At 36.1% G+C, this 15,138-nt stretch overlaps 1 protein-coding gene across 3 annotated transcripts; it reads left to right on the top strand.

The window, feature by feature from the left end:
* The first annotated feature begins 340 nt into the window (after positions 1-340).
* LOC100256501 (protein HIGH CHLOROPHYLL FLUORESCENCE PHENOTYPE 173, chloroplastic) lies at positions 341-11,216 on the top strand. Of its 3 annotated transcripts, XM_002274145.5 has the most exons (13): positions 341-1,156; positions 1,252-1,464; positions 1,762-1,966; positions 2,215-2,290; positions 2,426-2,561; positions 2,687-2,791; positions 6,534-6,614; positions 7,562-7,651; positions 7,779-7,844; positions 10,462-10,518; positions 10,590-10,667; positions 10,740-10,787; positions 10,894-11,216. In XM_002274145.5, exons 1-13 carry the CDS (start codon positions 560-562, stop codon positions 10,963-10,965), a joined length of 1,824 nt encoding a protein of 607 aa, XP_002274181.1. In that variant the 5' UTR covers positions 341-559; the 3' UTR covers positions 10,966-11,216. The 3 variants fall into 3 exon arrangements, 2 of the variants coding, with proteins under 2 accessions (XP_002274181.1, XP_019077878.1); XM_019222333.2 differs by lacking the exon at positions 6,534-6,614; XR_009466630.1 differs by lacking the exons at positions 10,590-10,667; positions 10,740-10,787; positions 10,894-11,216 and adding an exon at positions 9,411-10,358 and having other exon boundaries at positions 10,462-10,505.
* The last annotated feature ends 3,922 nt before the right edge of the window (positions 11,217-15,138 follow it).

The raw sequence follows: 15,138 nt of genomic DNA, 5'->3' as shown, positions 1-15,138 counted from the left end.
TTCATGCCATTGCCATCTTAATATCTCTTATAGGATTACATTATTCTTTTATGATATTTAGAGCTTATTAGAATTTACAAATGGTAGTTACGGATGACCTCTTGCTAATCAAATTCAAATAAAATTATATTTTGAAATAAAATTTTGTGTCGGAGTTCGTTTTTCCGATTTATTCGTCCAAAAAAATTAATTATTTTTAAAAATCGAAATTTAAAAAAACTAGAAAAAATTTCTTCCGCTTTTATTAAAACAAATTTAAAAAAACAAAAAACAAAGCATAACCCTTGTGTGAATGTAGAAGAAAGGACGTGGCACGTCAGCTGGCTGTAGTCTGTAGCTGGTGGCACATTAGAATTTGTGGCTGGAAATCTAAAGTCGGAGCTCCGCCAAACTCTAGCCAATCAATCAACCATTCCTCGTCTTTTTCTAATTTATCTCTTGGAAAAATGTTAGGGATGAAATTATCCAATTACGAGTTGTGGCATGGAATTTCTATGTACATATGGTTGCTTAATGGAGTAGTTGAAGGAGTTGATGGTACCTGCAACTCTCCAACAACATGACCATGGCTGCAACCTCTGCCACCACAACCGCCGCGGTCCTCAGTAATACCAATGCCCACCACCACCAGAAATGGATGAGATGTTCGGATGTGGGAATGGTTTCCCTCCCGAACTCCAATTGGGAGCCATTTGCTACTCGATGGCGCCCTCACACCCGCTCTCCCTTGCTTGTCCCTAGGGCTGCTTCCGCCGAGACCGCTGGCAAGGACAATAAGCGGAAGAAGAAGAAACGCCCCGACGAAGAAGAAGATGATGATGGTGGAAAGGACAAACAAGAACAAGAACAAGAACAAGAACAGCAACTGCAGCAGGCTTCTGTTTCTATGATAAGCTTAGACGACGTGAATCCGGTTGGTTTAGGACGGAAATCGCGCCAGATATTCGATGAGGTGTGGCGGAAGTTCTCTGGATTGGGGCAGATATCGAGGACCACTCGCACCGATGAGGAGACTCTGCTCATAAGGGAGGGTGGTCCCATGTGTGAGTTCGCCATCCCTGGTGCTCAGAACACCACTGTCCTTGTCGTTGGTGCCACCAGCCGTATCGGCCGCATCGTTGTCCGCAAGCTCATGCTCAGAGGTTACACTGTCAAGGTCTTGAAGCCGCTTCTCTGTATCAAAATCCCCTTATTTCCAACTCTTAACCCTGAATTTAGCCTAGCTTCACTTTTGATTGATTCTGCATTCAGGCTTTAGTGAGGAAGGCGGATCAAGAAGTGGTGGACATGCTTCCAAGGTCAGTAGAGATCGCGATCGGGGATGTAGGTGATCCGGACGCTGTCAAGGCTGCTGTTGAAGGTTGCAACAAAATAATATATTGTGCCACTGCCCGCTCTGCCATCACCGGGGATCTCAACAGAGTTGATTATCAAGGAGTTTACAATGCCACCAAAGCATTTCAGGTTTGTCACTCTTCTTTAGCTCTCTCTTCCACCCACCTTTCCAATTTGAGAGAGTCCATTCTGTTTTTCCTGGGATTTGAATGAATTCATCTGCCTACATGTTTTTTCTTCAGACTTTGAGAAATTAAACATTTTTCAAATAAAGCAATATCTATTATATAATGATCATTATGGTGATGTCGCTGCTTTGCATTCCCAAGATTTTCAAAGTCCACGCAACACATAGACTCCATGAGGGGTTCTACTGCTTCTTTAGGATATTGCTCGCCAAAACTGAGGTCTACCACAAATTTGCAGGACTACAACAATAAACTAGCACAGCTCCGGGCAGGAAAAAGTAGCAAAAGCAAGCTGCTGCTTGCAAAGTTCAAATCAGTAGATTCATTGAATGGGTGGGAAATTCGACAAGGAACCTACTTCCAGGATGTGATTGCTGCTAAGTATGATGGAGGAATGGATGCTAAATTTGAATTCATGGAGACTGGAGATGCTGTTTTCTCAGGTAAAACTACTGGACATCAGCTCAACTATAGCACATGCACTTTTTGTGGCATTTACGTCATCGCCATCTCCTTACTTCCATCAAATTCCTCAGAAATGTATGCATTTATGCACAAGATTTGGCTGTATCTATGGGGGATGAAAGAGGGAAAACGACTTAAAAAAATCTTAATAATTTGTTCCAGTTATGCAACTGTAACACGGGAAAGTTCTAAAAGTCTAAGCTCTGTTTTTTGTTGTATAATACAGGGTATGTTTTCACCAGAGGAGGGTACGTGGAGCTGTCAAAAAAGCTTTCACTTCCTCTTGGGCGCACTCTTGACAGGTATATAATACTTGCATTATCTCTGAGCTCTTGTTCTTGCTAGAGCCAGCTACTATTAAGGCGTTTTATTTTCTTATCCATTTTTTGAGCTGCAAATCTCGTCATGGCTTCCATAATCAAAATCATTTTGGTCAGATATGAAGGTCTAGTTCTATCTGTTGGTGGGAATGGAAGATCTTATATTTTAATTCTTGAAGCTGGTCCATCAGCAGATACAACGCAAAGCAAAATGTATTTTGCAAGGATTAGCACAAAAGTGGGATTTTGTAGGGTAAGTATTCTCTTTCCCTTATATAGAAAACTTGTGGTTCAACCAAAGACCCTATCATGCTTTTAGATTTTTGCTTAGCTGCATTTGAATATAATCTTCATATTTTCTCCTATTGTATTTTGCAGGTCAGAGTACCATTTTCTTCCTTCCGCCCTGTGAAACCAGATGATCCACCATTAGATCCATTCCTTGTACATACTTTGACTATACGCTTTGAACCAAGAAGACAGGTTTGTTTGTTACTTTGACTTATTTTACATATACAATTGGTCAATGTTTCCTAGCCCTTCTTTCTCTAGTTCCATAACCAATTAAAGTCATGTGGCTTTTCTACTCACTCACACTACCATGCACTCAATATTTGGATGATTGTTGGTGATATATGATAAAAGATGAGGACCCATACTTGGCTAAGAGGGTCTATATAGTGGATAAGTAACAAGAATGTATAACAGTCTTGTTTAACTATTTGGTTCTGATGACACTGATCTGTCCTCACCATTTTGCTCTACCTAGAGACACCTTTTATAGAATCATAGGCAAATATTTTTTTTCCACAATCATTATTTAATCTCAGTTTGATATTTCCCATGTCATACACAATCAATATGAGCTGATGATTATTCCTTCCAATTGGCATATATTGTGAAGTATTACTCCTTGTTGAATTTTATCAAACCATTTCAACTAATTTTCAATCATCTTGTTCTTGTGCTCCTCCATTTGACTTCTAGCTTCTTAGGAATGCATTAGTCTCTGTTTATCCTTTTCTTTTTGTGTAAGAAACTATTCTTGCAGTAGTATTAAAAATGGAAAGATCTACAAAAGAAGGATGAGAAATCCTTCAGAACAAAAAATGTAAATGAATCTATAAAAGGGAAAAAACTCCCCAAAGAAACCACCTAGGCTTCCCAATCCCAAGGAATCCACTAAAATCACAGAGAACATGGCATCTCTATCAAAGTCAAGGGAAGTGGTTCCTTTTTTAGCCAGCTTATCAGCTTTCTTATTTGCTGCTCTAGACTTTTACAATAAAGAGTTATTCTAGTGAGATACACAGTCTTCAACACCCAATGACCATATCTCCATGACCATCTCTGACCATTAGCCACCCAGGAGTCCATCTCTCTTTGAGAAAGCTTGGATAATCCTGCCCCTGTATTTTTGTATGGATCCCCCTTTGTCACATCATCAAACTTAGATAGCTTTCCATACTACCCTCTCCTATCAATCATATATTGTAATGCTACACCATAGTAGGCTAATGATCTCCATCACTGGTATCTCTAGTCACACAGAAGTCAGTTAATGAATTCCTTCTCAAATGTATTCCTCTGAACGTGACTTACTTGGCAATAGTGAAAACCCTAGGATAAACAGGTGCCAGAATTCACCACAGGTTTAGACCTTGCTGGAGGAGACTGAAATCACCGTTTCATCTCATGTAGATGAAAGAACACAGCCTCAGAGTTGTTGGGGTATTTCACATTTTCAGGCGCAGACCTGCCTATCACCTTGGGAAACTAGTTGCCAATTATGAGAACGATGCCTTATTCTAAGAATATACAGAATTTTCATTTCTACATCCAACTGACACTGTCTATAACTGTCTTTTGGAATTGTTTTTCCCTTGAAAAATAACTAAATTCATTGTGGAAGTATCTTCATATAGGATTGAAGACATGTCATGTAGGTTGAAATAGAGAAAACACAAAGTGAAGAAATTAATACAAAGCATGACTGACAAACTAATTTGTAAAAAATTTCACATGTTAGTACATTAGTTTTACATTTAATTTCACTTATACTATCAATATTGAGGACACATTTCCCTTATAGATTTCACAACACTATCAATGTTCAGGACACAATCATTGTATAGGTCTAACACTCCTATTGTGTGATGTATTGGAAAAAGTTCATGACATTATACATGTAATAGGCTTCTTTTAATTGTTTAGACATATTTTAAAGCCGTGGGGGTGTGTGAGATTGTGATACCTCACATTTATTAGGAGAAGTTCTTGATACTATATATGTATTGGGCTCCTCTTAACTCTATAGACAAGTTTTAAAGTTGTGAGGGTCTATTGAGCCTAGAGTGCACAATATCAACATGGAGGGAGGGGGTTGTTACACGTTGAATATTCCATTTTCTGTGTCTATCATTATTGGGTTATGAAGATTATTTATAGACGACTCTAACTGAGTTAAAGTTGGCTCTACACTAGTTGAGTTTATAGCTATCATTGGTGCAACACTCTCCCTGGCTCTACATGTGGATGGTGGTGACTTCCTCAGAAGCCAGTGGCGGGACCATGTCTGAATCATATAGAGGCACAAGGTGCAGTACTAGATGCAGTTGTCACCGTCTAGTCATCTGCAAAGGCAATTGCACCAGGACCCTACATAAGTGGGCTTGAGAGCCTGGAAGTTGCAGAGAGGATGGTGCTGAGCAGAGTCAATACCCCTTTTGATCAAGGATCATAGGGCATGCAGAGTCTGGATGGTCAGATGAACCAGAATATATCATGGTTCACTGCCACATGGCGATGTGGGACCCTTTTTCAGGATAAATAATTTTCTTCATTGTCAATAAGGCATTTCAAACATTTCTGTCTAACCCAATTGAAATCAGAAAAGTCATGCATAGAAAGAGAAGAAAAAGAGGTTTGTTGAAGCCGAAGAAGTTGAATAAAATCTCATTTCTTCAGAACCTTGAGAGCTTTGCTCCAATGAACCTTGGAGAAGATAAAGAGATGGAAACTATGGCCTGTAAGAACCCTAAGATGCAAACCAAGGAGCATCTACAGGATTTTTCCTTTAAAGGTCCTCTCTCTCATTTTGTACTAATCAGCAAGAAGTAGAATCTCTAGGCTTTCCTTAATCTTGACTCTAACTACTTATCATTCCACAAATTAACTCAGTTAAATAATAAACCAGTTAATTATTATCATTAAATAATAATACAATGAAACACTTGTTAAATAACTTTAATTATGTCCCTCCAATCAATATCTATAAGTGACACTAGGATAAGCTAAGCATACAGCCTAACTACTGTGCAAAAACATCTTATAGTCTTTCTAATTAAACATCTTTTAATCACTACTTACATTGTAGTAAATAATTTACTAAAATACTTGATCAGTTTATAGTAGTTCACATTGTAATTAGCTTAGGAAGTCGTTGAGAATTGCTACTTCCACAGTCCTAATAATACAATTACAGTGATCATTAGCTTAGGAGGATATTTTACTTCTCTCAAAAAATGGGTAGATTCCTTCCTGAGAACAAATACTCCCAGAGTCCTAATCTTGGCTACCTAGGTTACCAAGATGTTGATCACGAAGACCTCATTCTTTGTCATTGGTGAATTGAACCTTAATTTGGTACACAGTACACTAGAAGCCCTAAGAGTAGGGTAACACATCAAATCAAAGCCACATACATCACCATGCTCTCAGAGCCAGTGTGATTGACAAACCTCACTGTGGGCATCTTTTACCGTGGGGGTAGGTAATCCTTTCCCCAACTTTAGATATGTCACACTTTGCTTTAAGTGGACCTTTCTAATGCAGCTCTCACTGTAGTGGTAGATAACCTGTTTCTCTATTTTGAGGCAGTTTTCTCTCTGCTCTGGGAGGCCTACTTTCCCATGACTTGAGCTTGAGAAGTGGAGCCTGCTCTAATACCAAATGTTACAAACCTTGACAAATACACCATTAGTCCCAGAACTGATGAATGCATCAAATCAAAATCCTATAATTCATTATATAACATCAGTAAATGTAGCTAATGTAATCCACAGTTTAGATTTTGTCTTCATCTTTGTCATATAGGAAATGAATCTGCTTGATGCTTGAGTCATACAATTCATGATGGTGACTTCTTATATGATACAAAGAAATCTAATTCCCCTAATTCTACTATTTTGTTGAATGCTGATATGTAGTACTTTTCATATTGCAGAGACCTATTGACGGACCCACAGGAACACAGCAAGACCTGAGAAGCTTTAAACTTATAATGGAATACATAAAAGCCTTGCCTGTAAATGCTCTAATCTATTTTTCCATTAGTTTGTTGCACAAATCTATCTCTAGTATTGGTTCTGGACTTATTACACTCAGGTATAGGAAGAATGTAGTGAGTGTTAGCTTACTCCTGGTCATTATATACAGCATGAAGTTACAGGTCTCTCTCTCTCTCTCTCCCCCTCCCTCCCTTCCTCGCTCACTGTCATTATGGCTAGAGATATACTGCATATTGATGTGTTTACTTGAAGGGTAGCTTGCAGAAGATTTTCATGCATGTTCCCTTAGGAATCAAGCTTTTTCCAACTTAAAAACTCTCTTTAAATTTTATGCTGAATTCACCACCAAGGCACATTCCTAAATGATTGGCATTCAAATACTTTATTTGATTGCATTAATGGGAAGTACAAATGGAAGATTCATTGTCAAAAATCTATTCACAAAAACAGATTCTGATTCTAATCCTACCATCATCTGGGGTATTACTTAGACCAATTCAAAGGTCTGCCCAGTCAACATGAAAATCAATAAACAAATAAATAAAAATTTATTGAGTTTGCAATCAGTCCATCTTGTGATTACCTAATTTTAATAGTATCTTGAATTCAGTCAACTTTATAAACCGAAAGTAATTATCTTCTGAAATGAATTTTAACTGTGGCAGTTCATTAGCTTTTTGTATGGCATATATTTTTATTATGGCCATGCTTGCTAAAGATTGCATACAGATTATATCTCGGTTATCATCCTGAATATGCAAATCAGAAATGTTTCTAAAATGTGGAAAAGTGAATCAATGAAATAGGGGGACAAAAAAATTTGATTTATGTGCATCACTGTCTGGATAATGATCCCTGCTGCTATGCTGCAGGGCTTTGGTTTACAAGCTTAAGTTTATATGGAAATAGGAGTTTCCTACATTCTTCTTCATCCTTAAAAGAATAAAATAATGGATGTTTGCAGACTGGGCAAGAAACGGACTTCATCTTAGTTTCATGTACAGGATTAGGGATAGAACCTACTAGAAGGGAGCAAGTTCTGAAAGCCAAAAAGGTTAGCCCTTCCTTCATCTTTTTGTTTTTTCTTTCCTTTTCCTTTTTCCACCTTTTTGTGCATACAGTTTCTGTTTCCTTTAATTTTGCTCACATGACATTGGTTCTAAGTAGTTACAATTCTCCAGGCTGGGGAGGATTCATTGAGAAGATCAGGCCTTGGATACACAATCATTCGCCCTGGTCCCCTAAAGGTAAAGTTGTTATATGAGATGGTGGGTTTATGAATTGACTTTGAAAAGCCAATGGACATTTCTTTTTTTTTATCTGAAACAATCTGCACATTTCTTTTTTTATCTGAAACAATCTGCTATATAAAATCTGATTAAAAGAAGGAAAATAGATCTATACTAGTCTACAAAAGCAAATCTAACTGCAGTTGGTCATTGACACAGATGTTTTTTTCCAAAGTTATGACATACTAAGCAGTTGGCTATGTTGGCTGGTTTTCTTCCAAGTTATGACATGCTAGGGAGTTGGCTATATAGTTAGTGCCCAAGTCATTTGTCCAGGTTATGCTTAGTTTCAGAGCTTCGAAGAAAATTGTTAGGAGTTTGCTTTTGAACTGGCTTTAGAATTACACTAGCCAGCTGGAATCCTTACCATAGAGAACATGAAAATTCTAGGCCTTGTTTTGAAGCTGTTGATGAAAACAGTTTTTTGATCTTTTAAACAGAAATTAGTTTTCTAAATTAGAAAACATGATTGACAAAATAGAAATAGAAGCCCTTTTTTTTTTTTTGAAAACAATAAAAAAAGAAAAACATCTTTGGTAGCTAAAAAATGGAAAACACTATAACATGGTATTTTTTGAGAATATATTTTAGTTGTTTTCACTTGTTTTCTGAGGTTTGTTTTTAAAAATATTGGGACAAAAATGAAGAATAATTGAAAATAAAGCACTATATATATATTTTTAAAAATATTTGGAAACATAGAAAACAAATTGCAAACATTCCAAATTCCCATATAGAATTTTATTCAATAAATCATCAGAGAATTGTTTTTAAAAACTGTTCTCAATAGTTGTTTTTTGAGAACAATTTTTGAAAATGTTCCCAAATAGTCCCTAGTTTTAAATCGGAAAACATGATTGACAAACTTTTGATAGAAACAGTTTTTTGAGGATTCGTTCTAAAAATAGGTTGTTTTTTAGAACAAATTTGAGGTCTTTTCAGTTGCTTTTTGTATGGTGATTTGAGAAACAACAAAAAATATAGATAATACTTTGAGAACTTTTGCATTGTACATAAATGTATAGTACCTTCATGGAGAATTAGCCAAGAAAACTATTTTTCATGTTTGAGTTCCCAAACAGAGTTTTGTTCCTAAAAATAATTGAAAACTGGTTTTGAGAACTATTCTCAAAAAACAGTTTTCGAAAACAATGCCAAATAGACCCTTAGAGTTGGTTCTTCCACATCTAGTTTTCTTTCTATCTCATGAACCTTGGGATCATGTAATTTGGACGTAAATCTTACTACATTGAAACCTTGGATGGAAATCTTACTACATGGAAACTGCACTGTTTACCACAAACATGTCTATGCAGGTAGAGATAGAAATATTTCCATTTGGAAGAGAAAACAAAAACCCTTATTGCCAGTTCTCCTCTTCCAGTTGCTTTTCAACTACATGCATCTTCAAGTCATGTGATTAGGATTTGATCTAATATGCTTTTCAACTTCTGTATTAAATAAGATGTATCCTAGGATGTTTTTTGCTAAATAACATTAAAAATGTACTTTAATACATTGTAGGAAACCAGCTGAACAAGCACTATGTGCTGGCATATATAGGAGGTGCATGTGCAAAAGCATCCATCTTCTCCACTGTGTATCAACTATAAAACCCATTTGTAATGTGTATGTACCATAAGTCAGTGCTAATAATCTGTTTTTCCATACAAACAATGGTGCTTCTTTTTCCTCTAGTGAATTGTATGCATTTCGTCGATTTATTTTCTATTGTGGGGCTTTTTGTTCATATCATAGCTGGGCATTAGCAAACAGCCACCAATTATCTGGAGCATTTCGACCATCAAAAGTGATTAGGTACCCCGATTTCATGGTGGGATTAGAGTGGCCATAACTTCTGATGTAAAAGAAGCTATATCAATCTTCATTTGCCATATGCACTAAAAGTGCCTTAAACCAATTCATTGTTCAATGATGCCATTTGAATGTTCTAGGATAGGCAATTTACAGTAGAAGTTGCGAATTTTGCTGATCGAAAGAAAGTTTTTGGTTTCTTCAAGTTTAGTTGTTGTTCTGCTTCTGAACTGATTTCTAGTACTATCTTATAGCAGCTTAAGTGATTCTATGGATTTTGATTGATATGGTTTTTGAAAGAGTTTTATTTTCTATTTTTCCTTGTGGATTCAAAGAATGAGCTTGGGATTGAAGAAAGTGATCTTCCTTCCTTTTCTTGCTTGCTGCTACATTAGAAATGGGCCAGGCAAGTATACTTTTGCTAATGGTAGTGCAGGATGCTGTGAAACTGTTTAGGGAAAGGGGAAAACATGTACATCTTGTAAAACCCATGTCATATAGGGGCTTGCAGGCTAAGTTATTTCATGCTCCATAAGGATTCATGCTAGGGTAATTCATGATACATATATTGGAAAAGGACTGCAGAAATGTATCAATTAAAGTCAACAGAGAAAACAGTCATGAGTCTGAATACAAGTTTGCCTTCTCCTGTCAATGGTTAGTAGTGATATTTTGATATCACATATAGCATTTCTTTTGTGAGTTGAATAGCTGTTTCCACAGCAAAACTTAAAGTGTGATTGCTAATTAATTCTTTCAGGAAGAACCTGGTGGGCAACGTGCTCTCATATTTGATCAAGGAAACAGGATTTCTCAGGTGAGGATGATAAATTCTATGGACAAACAGCACATTACTGGATTTACTTTAATCTTTCTATTCACTTGTAGGGAATCAGCTGTGCTGATGTGGCTGATATCTGTGTGAAAGCACTGCATGATTCAACTGCAAGGAACAAGAGTTTTGATGTGGGTAACACTTGTTAGTTTTGAAGTTCCTTTTAAGTGGAATAGAGCTAAGGTAACTTTGATTGTGACCAGGTATGCTATGAGTATGTGGCCGAGCAAGGGAAAGAGCTCTATGAGCTGGTAAGTACTGTCCGCTTTTATATATTGAAAAATGAAATTAGATATCTTCTCAGGGCCTGTAATTTCTTGAATTTAACTTGCTAACAATCTTTTTTCTCCTTTTCAGGTTGCACATTTGCCTGACAAAGCAAATAACTATTTAACACCAGCAATGTCGGTTTTAGAAAAGAACACTTGACATGTTTGATGTTTATTCCCCAAGAAAGTTATTTATAGATTATACAAGATATCCTTCCCCACACCCCACCTTCTTTCTTTTTCTTTTTTTAATCATTTGTTTCAGTGACAATCAGAAGTCACGTACTGCTTTCTCAGTGAATTCATGTAGATGAGTAGTGTAACACATGTATTTCTATGAACTGGAAAAAGTGTAAATGACAAGAACATTACTCTTATCTCTTTTATAAAGTCAATTTCTTTTTGAGATAACCTGATGGCATAAAAAAATAGAGATGGTGGAGCATGTCAACAATCCCATTTGTAGTGTGAATTGCTGCTGAACAGAAGTGATGAAAGCCCTCAGGTAAGCATTTCCCTTATCCTTATGAGTTTTTTGGTCCATTAGGATAATCAAATTAGTAACTCAAGAAACTTTTGACCCTATGTAGATATTGCCTGTCTTAGGTTCATTGACCTGCAAAACTTTAAAACATGAATATAAATTAAACGAGTTGCCTCGTGCGAGTATCAGGACTTGATGACAAGCGATCATTCCACGAACTTGTGATTTTACGTGGATATTATTTGTTTCAAAACATGAATATAAATCGGACGAATCTTCTTTTATAAGAATCATAACCTCTTTTGCTAGGCGAATATAATAGTGCGAAACCCTTGCCATATGCTAGTGAATGCATAGATGAACTAGAAGTGAAACATTGCTGTATCAAAGATGAATGGGAGAACCTTTGGATGAAGAGAACCCCAGCAGCAATGGGTTGAAGAACCTTTGGATGAAGAAAACCCCGGCAGCAATGGTTTGAGCTGACAAGCTTTGGTTGCAATTGCATAATTTCTTCTTTTCCACCAAATTGGGAATGTCATCTGTGATGATCCCCTCGCAATATATATATATATATATATATACACACCATCCACATATAGACAAACTCCAAATGTTTTCTAAATTTAGCAAAAAAATTTACAAAATGAATGATATCGTCGATTTTCCTAATATGTTAGCACAACTTTAAAACACAAAATTAAGAGGAATCCACACATATACACATATGAGGAAATTTGAGGGAGAAGAAAAAATACTTCTTTTTATTTTTCACCTACTTTCAAAATGATTCTTGCATCGATATTTATATATGAATGATTGAGATTACTTGTCTAAGAAAAAGAAGTCTAATCCTTGATCTCAAGAGAAACTCTCATAAAATCAGGAAATAAAAATAGAATAAAAAATAACTACATCACAACTATGCATTTAGCTTTGACATAGCTCTAACATAGTTGTGGCACAACTGTAGTTGTAACACAATTGTGCATACAATTGTACCTCTCAGATTTCCTTTGGATTTCCATTCCCCCCTCTAGCTAGGTTGTAAATGTCGATTGTGCCTAGCTTGGATCTCAATTCTTCAAAGTTGGTTCTAGAAAGCGCCTTGGTAAGAATGTTTATCGTCTGGAGAGTTGTTGGAGTGTAAACTATTGAAATCGTTCATTCTTCTATCTTCTTAATAAAATGAAGATCTATTTCCACATGTTTTGTTTGATCATGATGAACCGATTTTATACTTATGGCAGCTTGATTATCACAAAATATCTTCATACTCTTCTACTAGAGTTTTTAGCTTGTTTAGGAGTCTCTTTAACCACATTTCTTCATAGATTCCATGTGTCATAACTCTAAATTTTACTTCTGCACTACTCTTAGTTGCAATAGATTATTTCTTGCTTCACTAAGTAACTAGATTCCCTTATATGTAGGTGCAATATCCTGAGGTTGGTCTTCAGTCAATTATGGAGCCAACCCAATCTACATTTGAAAAATTTTCAATGTTTCTCTTCTATGTTCTTTTGAAATAGAGTCCCTTTCTTGGAGTCATTTTGAGATATCTTATAATACAATACACAACTTTCATATGTTCCTCAGTTGGATTGTTCATGAATTAGCTAATCATGTTGATTGGAAAAGCAATGTCTTTGATATCTCCCTTTATTCATTGGAGCACTTCCTTCGACTATTCCTAGTTTAGTAATGTAGCCCATAGGTGTATCTGCAGGTTTACACTCAAGCATCCCAATCTCCTTTAGCAAGTCTAAGACATACTTACGTTGGGAAACTATATAGTACCAATTTTTGATCTAGTAATTTCCATCCCAAGAAAATATTCAAGATTCCCTAGGCCTTTAATTTCGAACTCATGGGCAAGGAAATTCTTGAGCTTGCTTATTTATTCTTCATGATTTCCAATCAGGATTATGTCACCCACATAAATAATAATAATGATAGTTCTTCCCTTAGTAGTGTGTTTTACAAATAAAGTGTGGTCAGATTGACATTGGGAGTAAGCATATCCCTTTATGGCCTTGGTGAAACGCTCAAACCAAGTTTGAGGAGATTGCTTGACTCAGTGTTCAGACCTAGAGGAATTTCCATGTACACTTCTTCTAAGTCACCATTAAGAAGACATTTTTTATGTCTAGTTGATGAAGGGGCCAATCTTGGTTAACAACTAACAACAACAGAACATGAATTGTGTTCAATTTGGCAACTGAAACAAAAGTTTCTTGGTAGTCAATTCCGTAGGACTGCGGAAATCCCTTATCAACTAGCTAAACTTTGTACCTATCAACACTCCCATTTGCTTTGTACTTGATTGTGAGGATCCACTTACTCTTGATTAGATTATTTCCTTTTGGAAGTCCAACAAGCTCTCATGTCCCATTCTTTTTTAGAGCTCGGATCTCTTCCTCAATGGTTGTCTTCCATTCAAGTATTTGTATGGCTTAGTGGATGTTGTTGGGAATCCAAACATCCATAAGACTAGTAACAAAGGCCCGATAACTTGGTGACAAACTCTTATAGGAGATGAAGTTATAAATTGGATGATTTATGCAAGATCTTACTCATTTCCTTTCTGCAATTGACAAATTGAGCTCATTATCTTCTGACTCATTAGGATTAGAATCAATGTTACTTGAGTGTGTCTTTTTTAGGATTGAATTCGGTTCAGTTTCATGTACTAGCCCAAGATGTGTTTGCAACTCTATATCTTAATCTTATTGAAACTTCTTCTTTTTCCTTGAGTAGACAATGGACTCATTGCTATTGACAGTTTGAGATTGGTTTGGGTGAAAAGGAGTACTTGGCCCGATGTCTATGGATTGAGTAGTTTGGAGCAAGAGACTTGGAAAAAGAGAGATAGAGTTAGAGTTGTGAAAAATAACAAACTCAAGTGTTTGAGGTTTGGTCATGATTTCTGTTTCCTAAAATTGGTACTCATGAATTCTATTCTCCCCTTGAATATTGGTTTTGGAGTAATAGGATTGATTTTCAAAGAATGTCACATCCATGGAGGTATGAATTAAGCTTTTTTGTGATAGGAGAGTAACACTTATAACCCTTATGGTTTAGAAAGTATCCTAGCAAAGTACACTTAGTGACCCTAGGATCAAGCTTACTTTGATGTTGTTGGGGAATGTGAACAAAGGTTGAGCACCTAAATACCTTTGGTGGAATGGTGGAAATGAGTTCAGTCTTAGGATATGATTTGAGAAAGACTTTGCACAGTGTTTGAAAACTCAAGACATGGGAAAACATTCTATTGATGAGATAGGCTACAGTAAGTACAACTTCTCCCCAAAAATTCTTTAGGACATGGGAGGAGAGCACAAAGGCTCTTGTAACTTCTAACAAGCGTTTATTCTTTCTCTCGGTTATCCCATTTTGTTGAGGAGTATTAATGTAAGAACTTTGATGAACTATACCTTTTTTTTAATAAAAATTCCCTTAGGTTAGAATTGAAATAATATCTTGCATTGTGAGTTTTCAACACTTGTATTTTGACATGGAACTGGGTCTGGATCATGTTATAAATTTTTTTAAAAAATTGATCCACTTTTGATTTTTCTTTCATCAAGAATATCCAAGAAATTCTAATATGATCATCTACAAAGGACACAAATCATTTAGTCTTTGTTATTATTATTATTATTATTATTATTTTTATCTTAGATGGCCCCTAAACATCATTGTGTTTTATGGAAAAAGGATGAAATGGTTGTTTGTATGGTTGAATTGGATAGGTTTTTCAAACATGCTTCGATAATTGACAAAACTTCAAGTGAATAAAGATGGAAAGAATTTTTTGAGGTACAAGAAACTATGATGTCTTATATG

The sequence above is a fragment of the Vitis vinifera genome, chromosome 9 (genome assembly GCF_030704535.1).
Source record: "Vitis vinifera cultivar Pinot Noir 40024 chromosome 9, ASM3070453v1".
Taxonomy (NCBI): domain Eukaryota; kingdom Viridiplantae; phylum Streptophyta; class Magnoliopsida; order Vitales; family Vitaceae; genus Vitis; species Vitis vinifera.
The sequence above is the reverse complement of the archived record's forward strand: the minus strand, read 5'-3'. Positions and strand labels throughout refer to the sequence as shown.

What these genes read in the sequence shown, in the direction of transcription:
- LOC100256501 (XM_002274145.5), top strand. Translation starts at nt 560, where the DNA reads ATGACCATGGCTGCAACCTCTGCCACCACAACCGCCGCGGTCCTCAGT. An exon ending in TGGAGATGCTGTTTTCTCAG is followed by an intron (nt 1,967 to 2,214) that starts GTAAAACTACTG and finishes TGTATAATACAG; the next exon opens with GGTATGTTTTCACCAGAGGA. An exon ending in CTTGGGCGCACTCTTGACAG is followed by an intron (nt 2,291 to 2,425) that starts GTATATAATACT and finishes CATTTTGGTCAG; the next exon opens with ATATGAAGGTCTAGTTCTAT.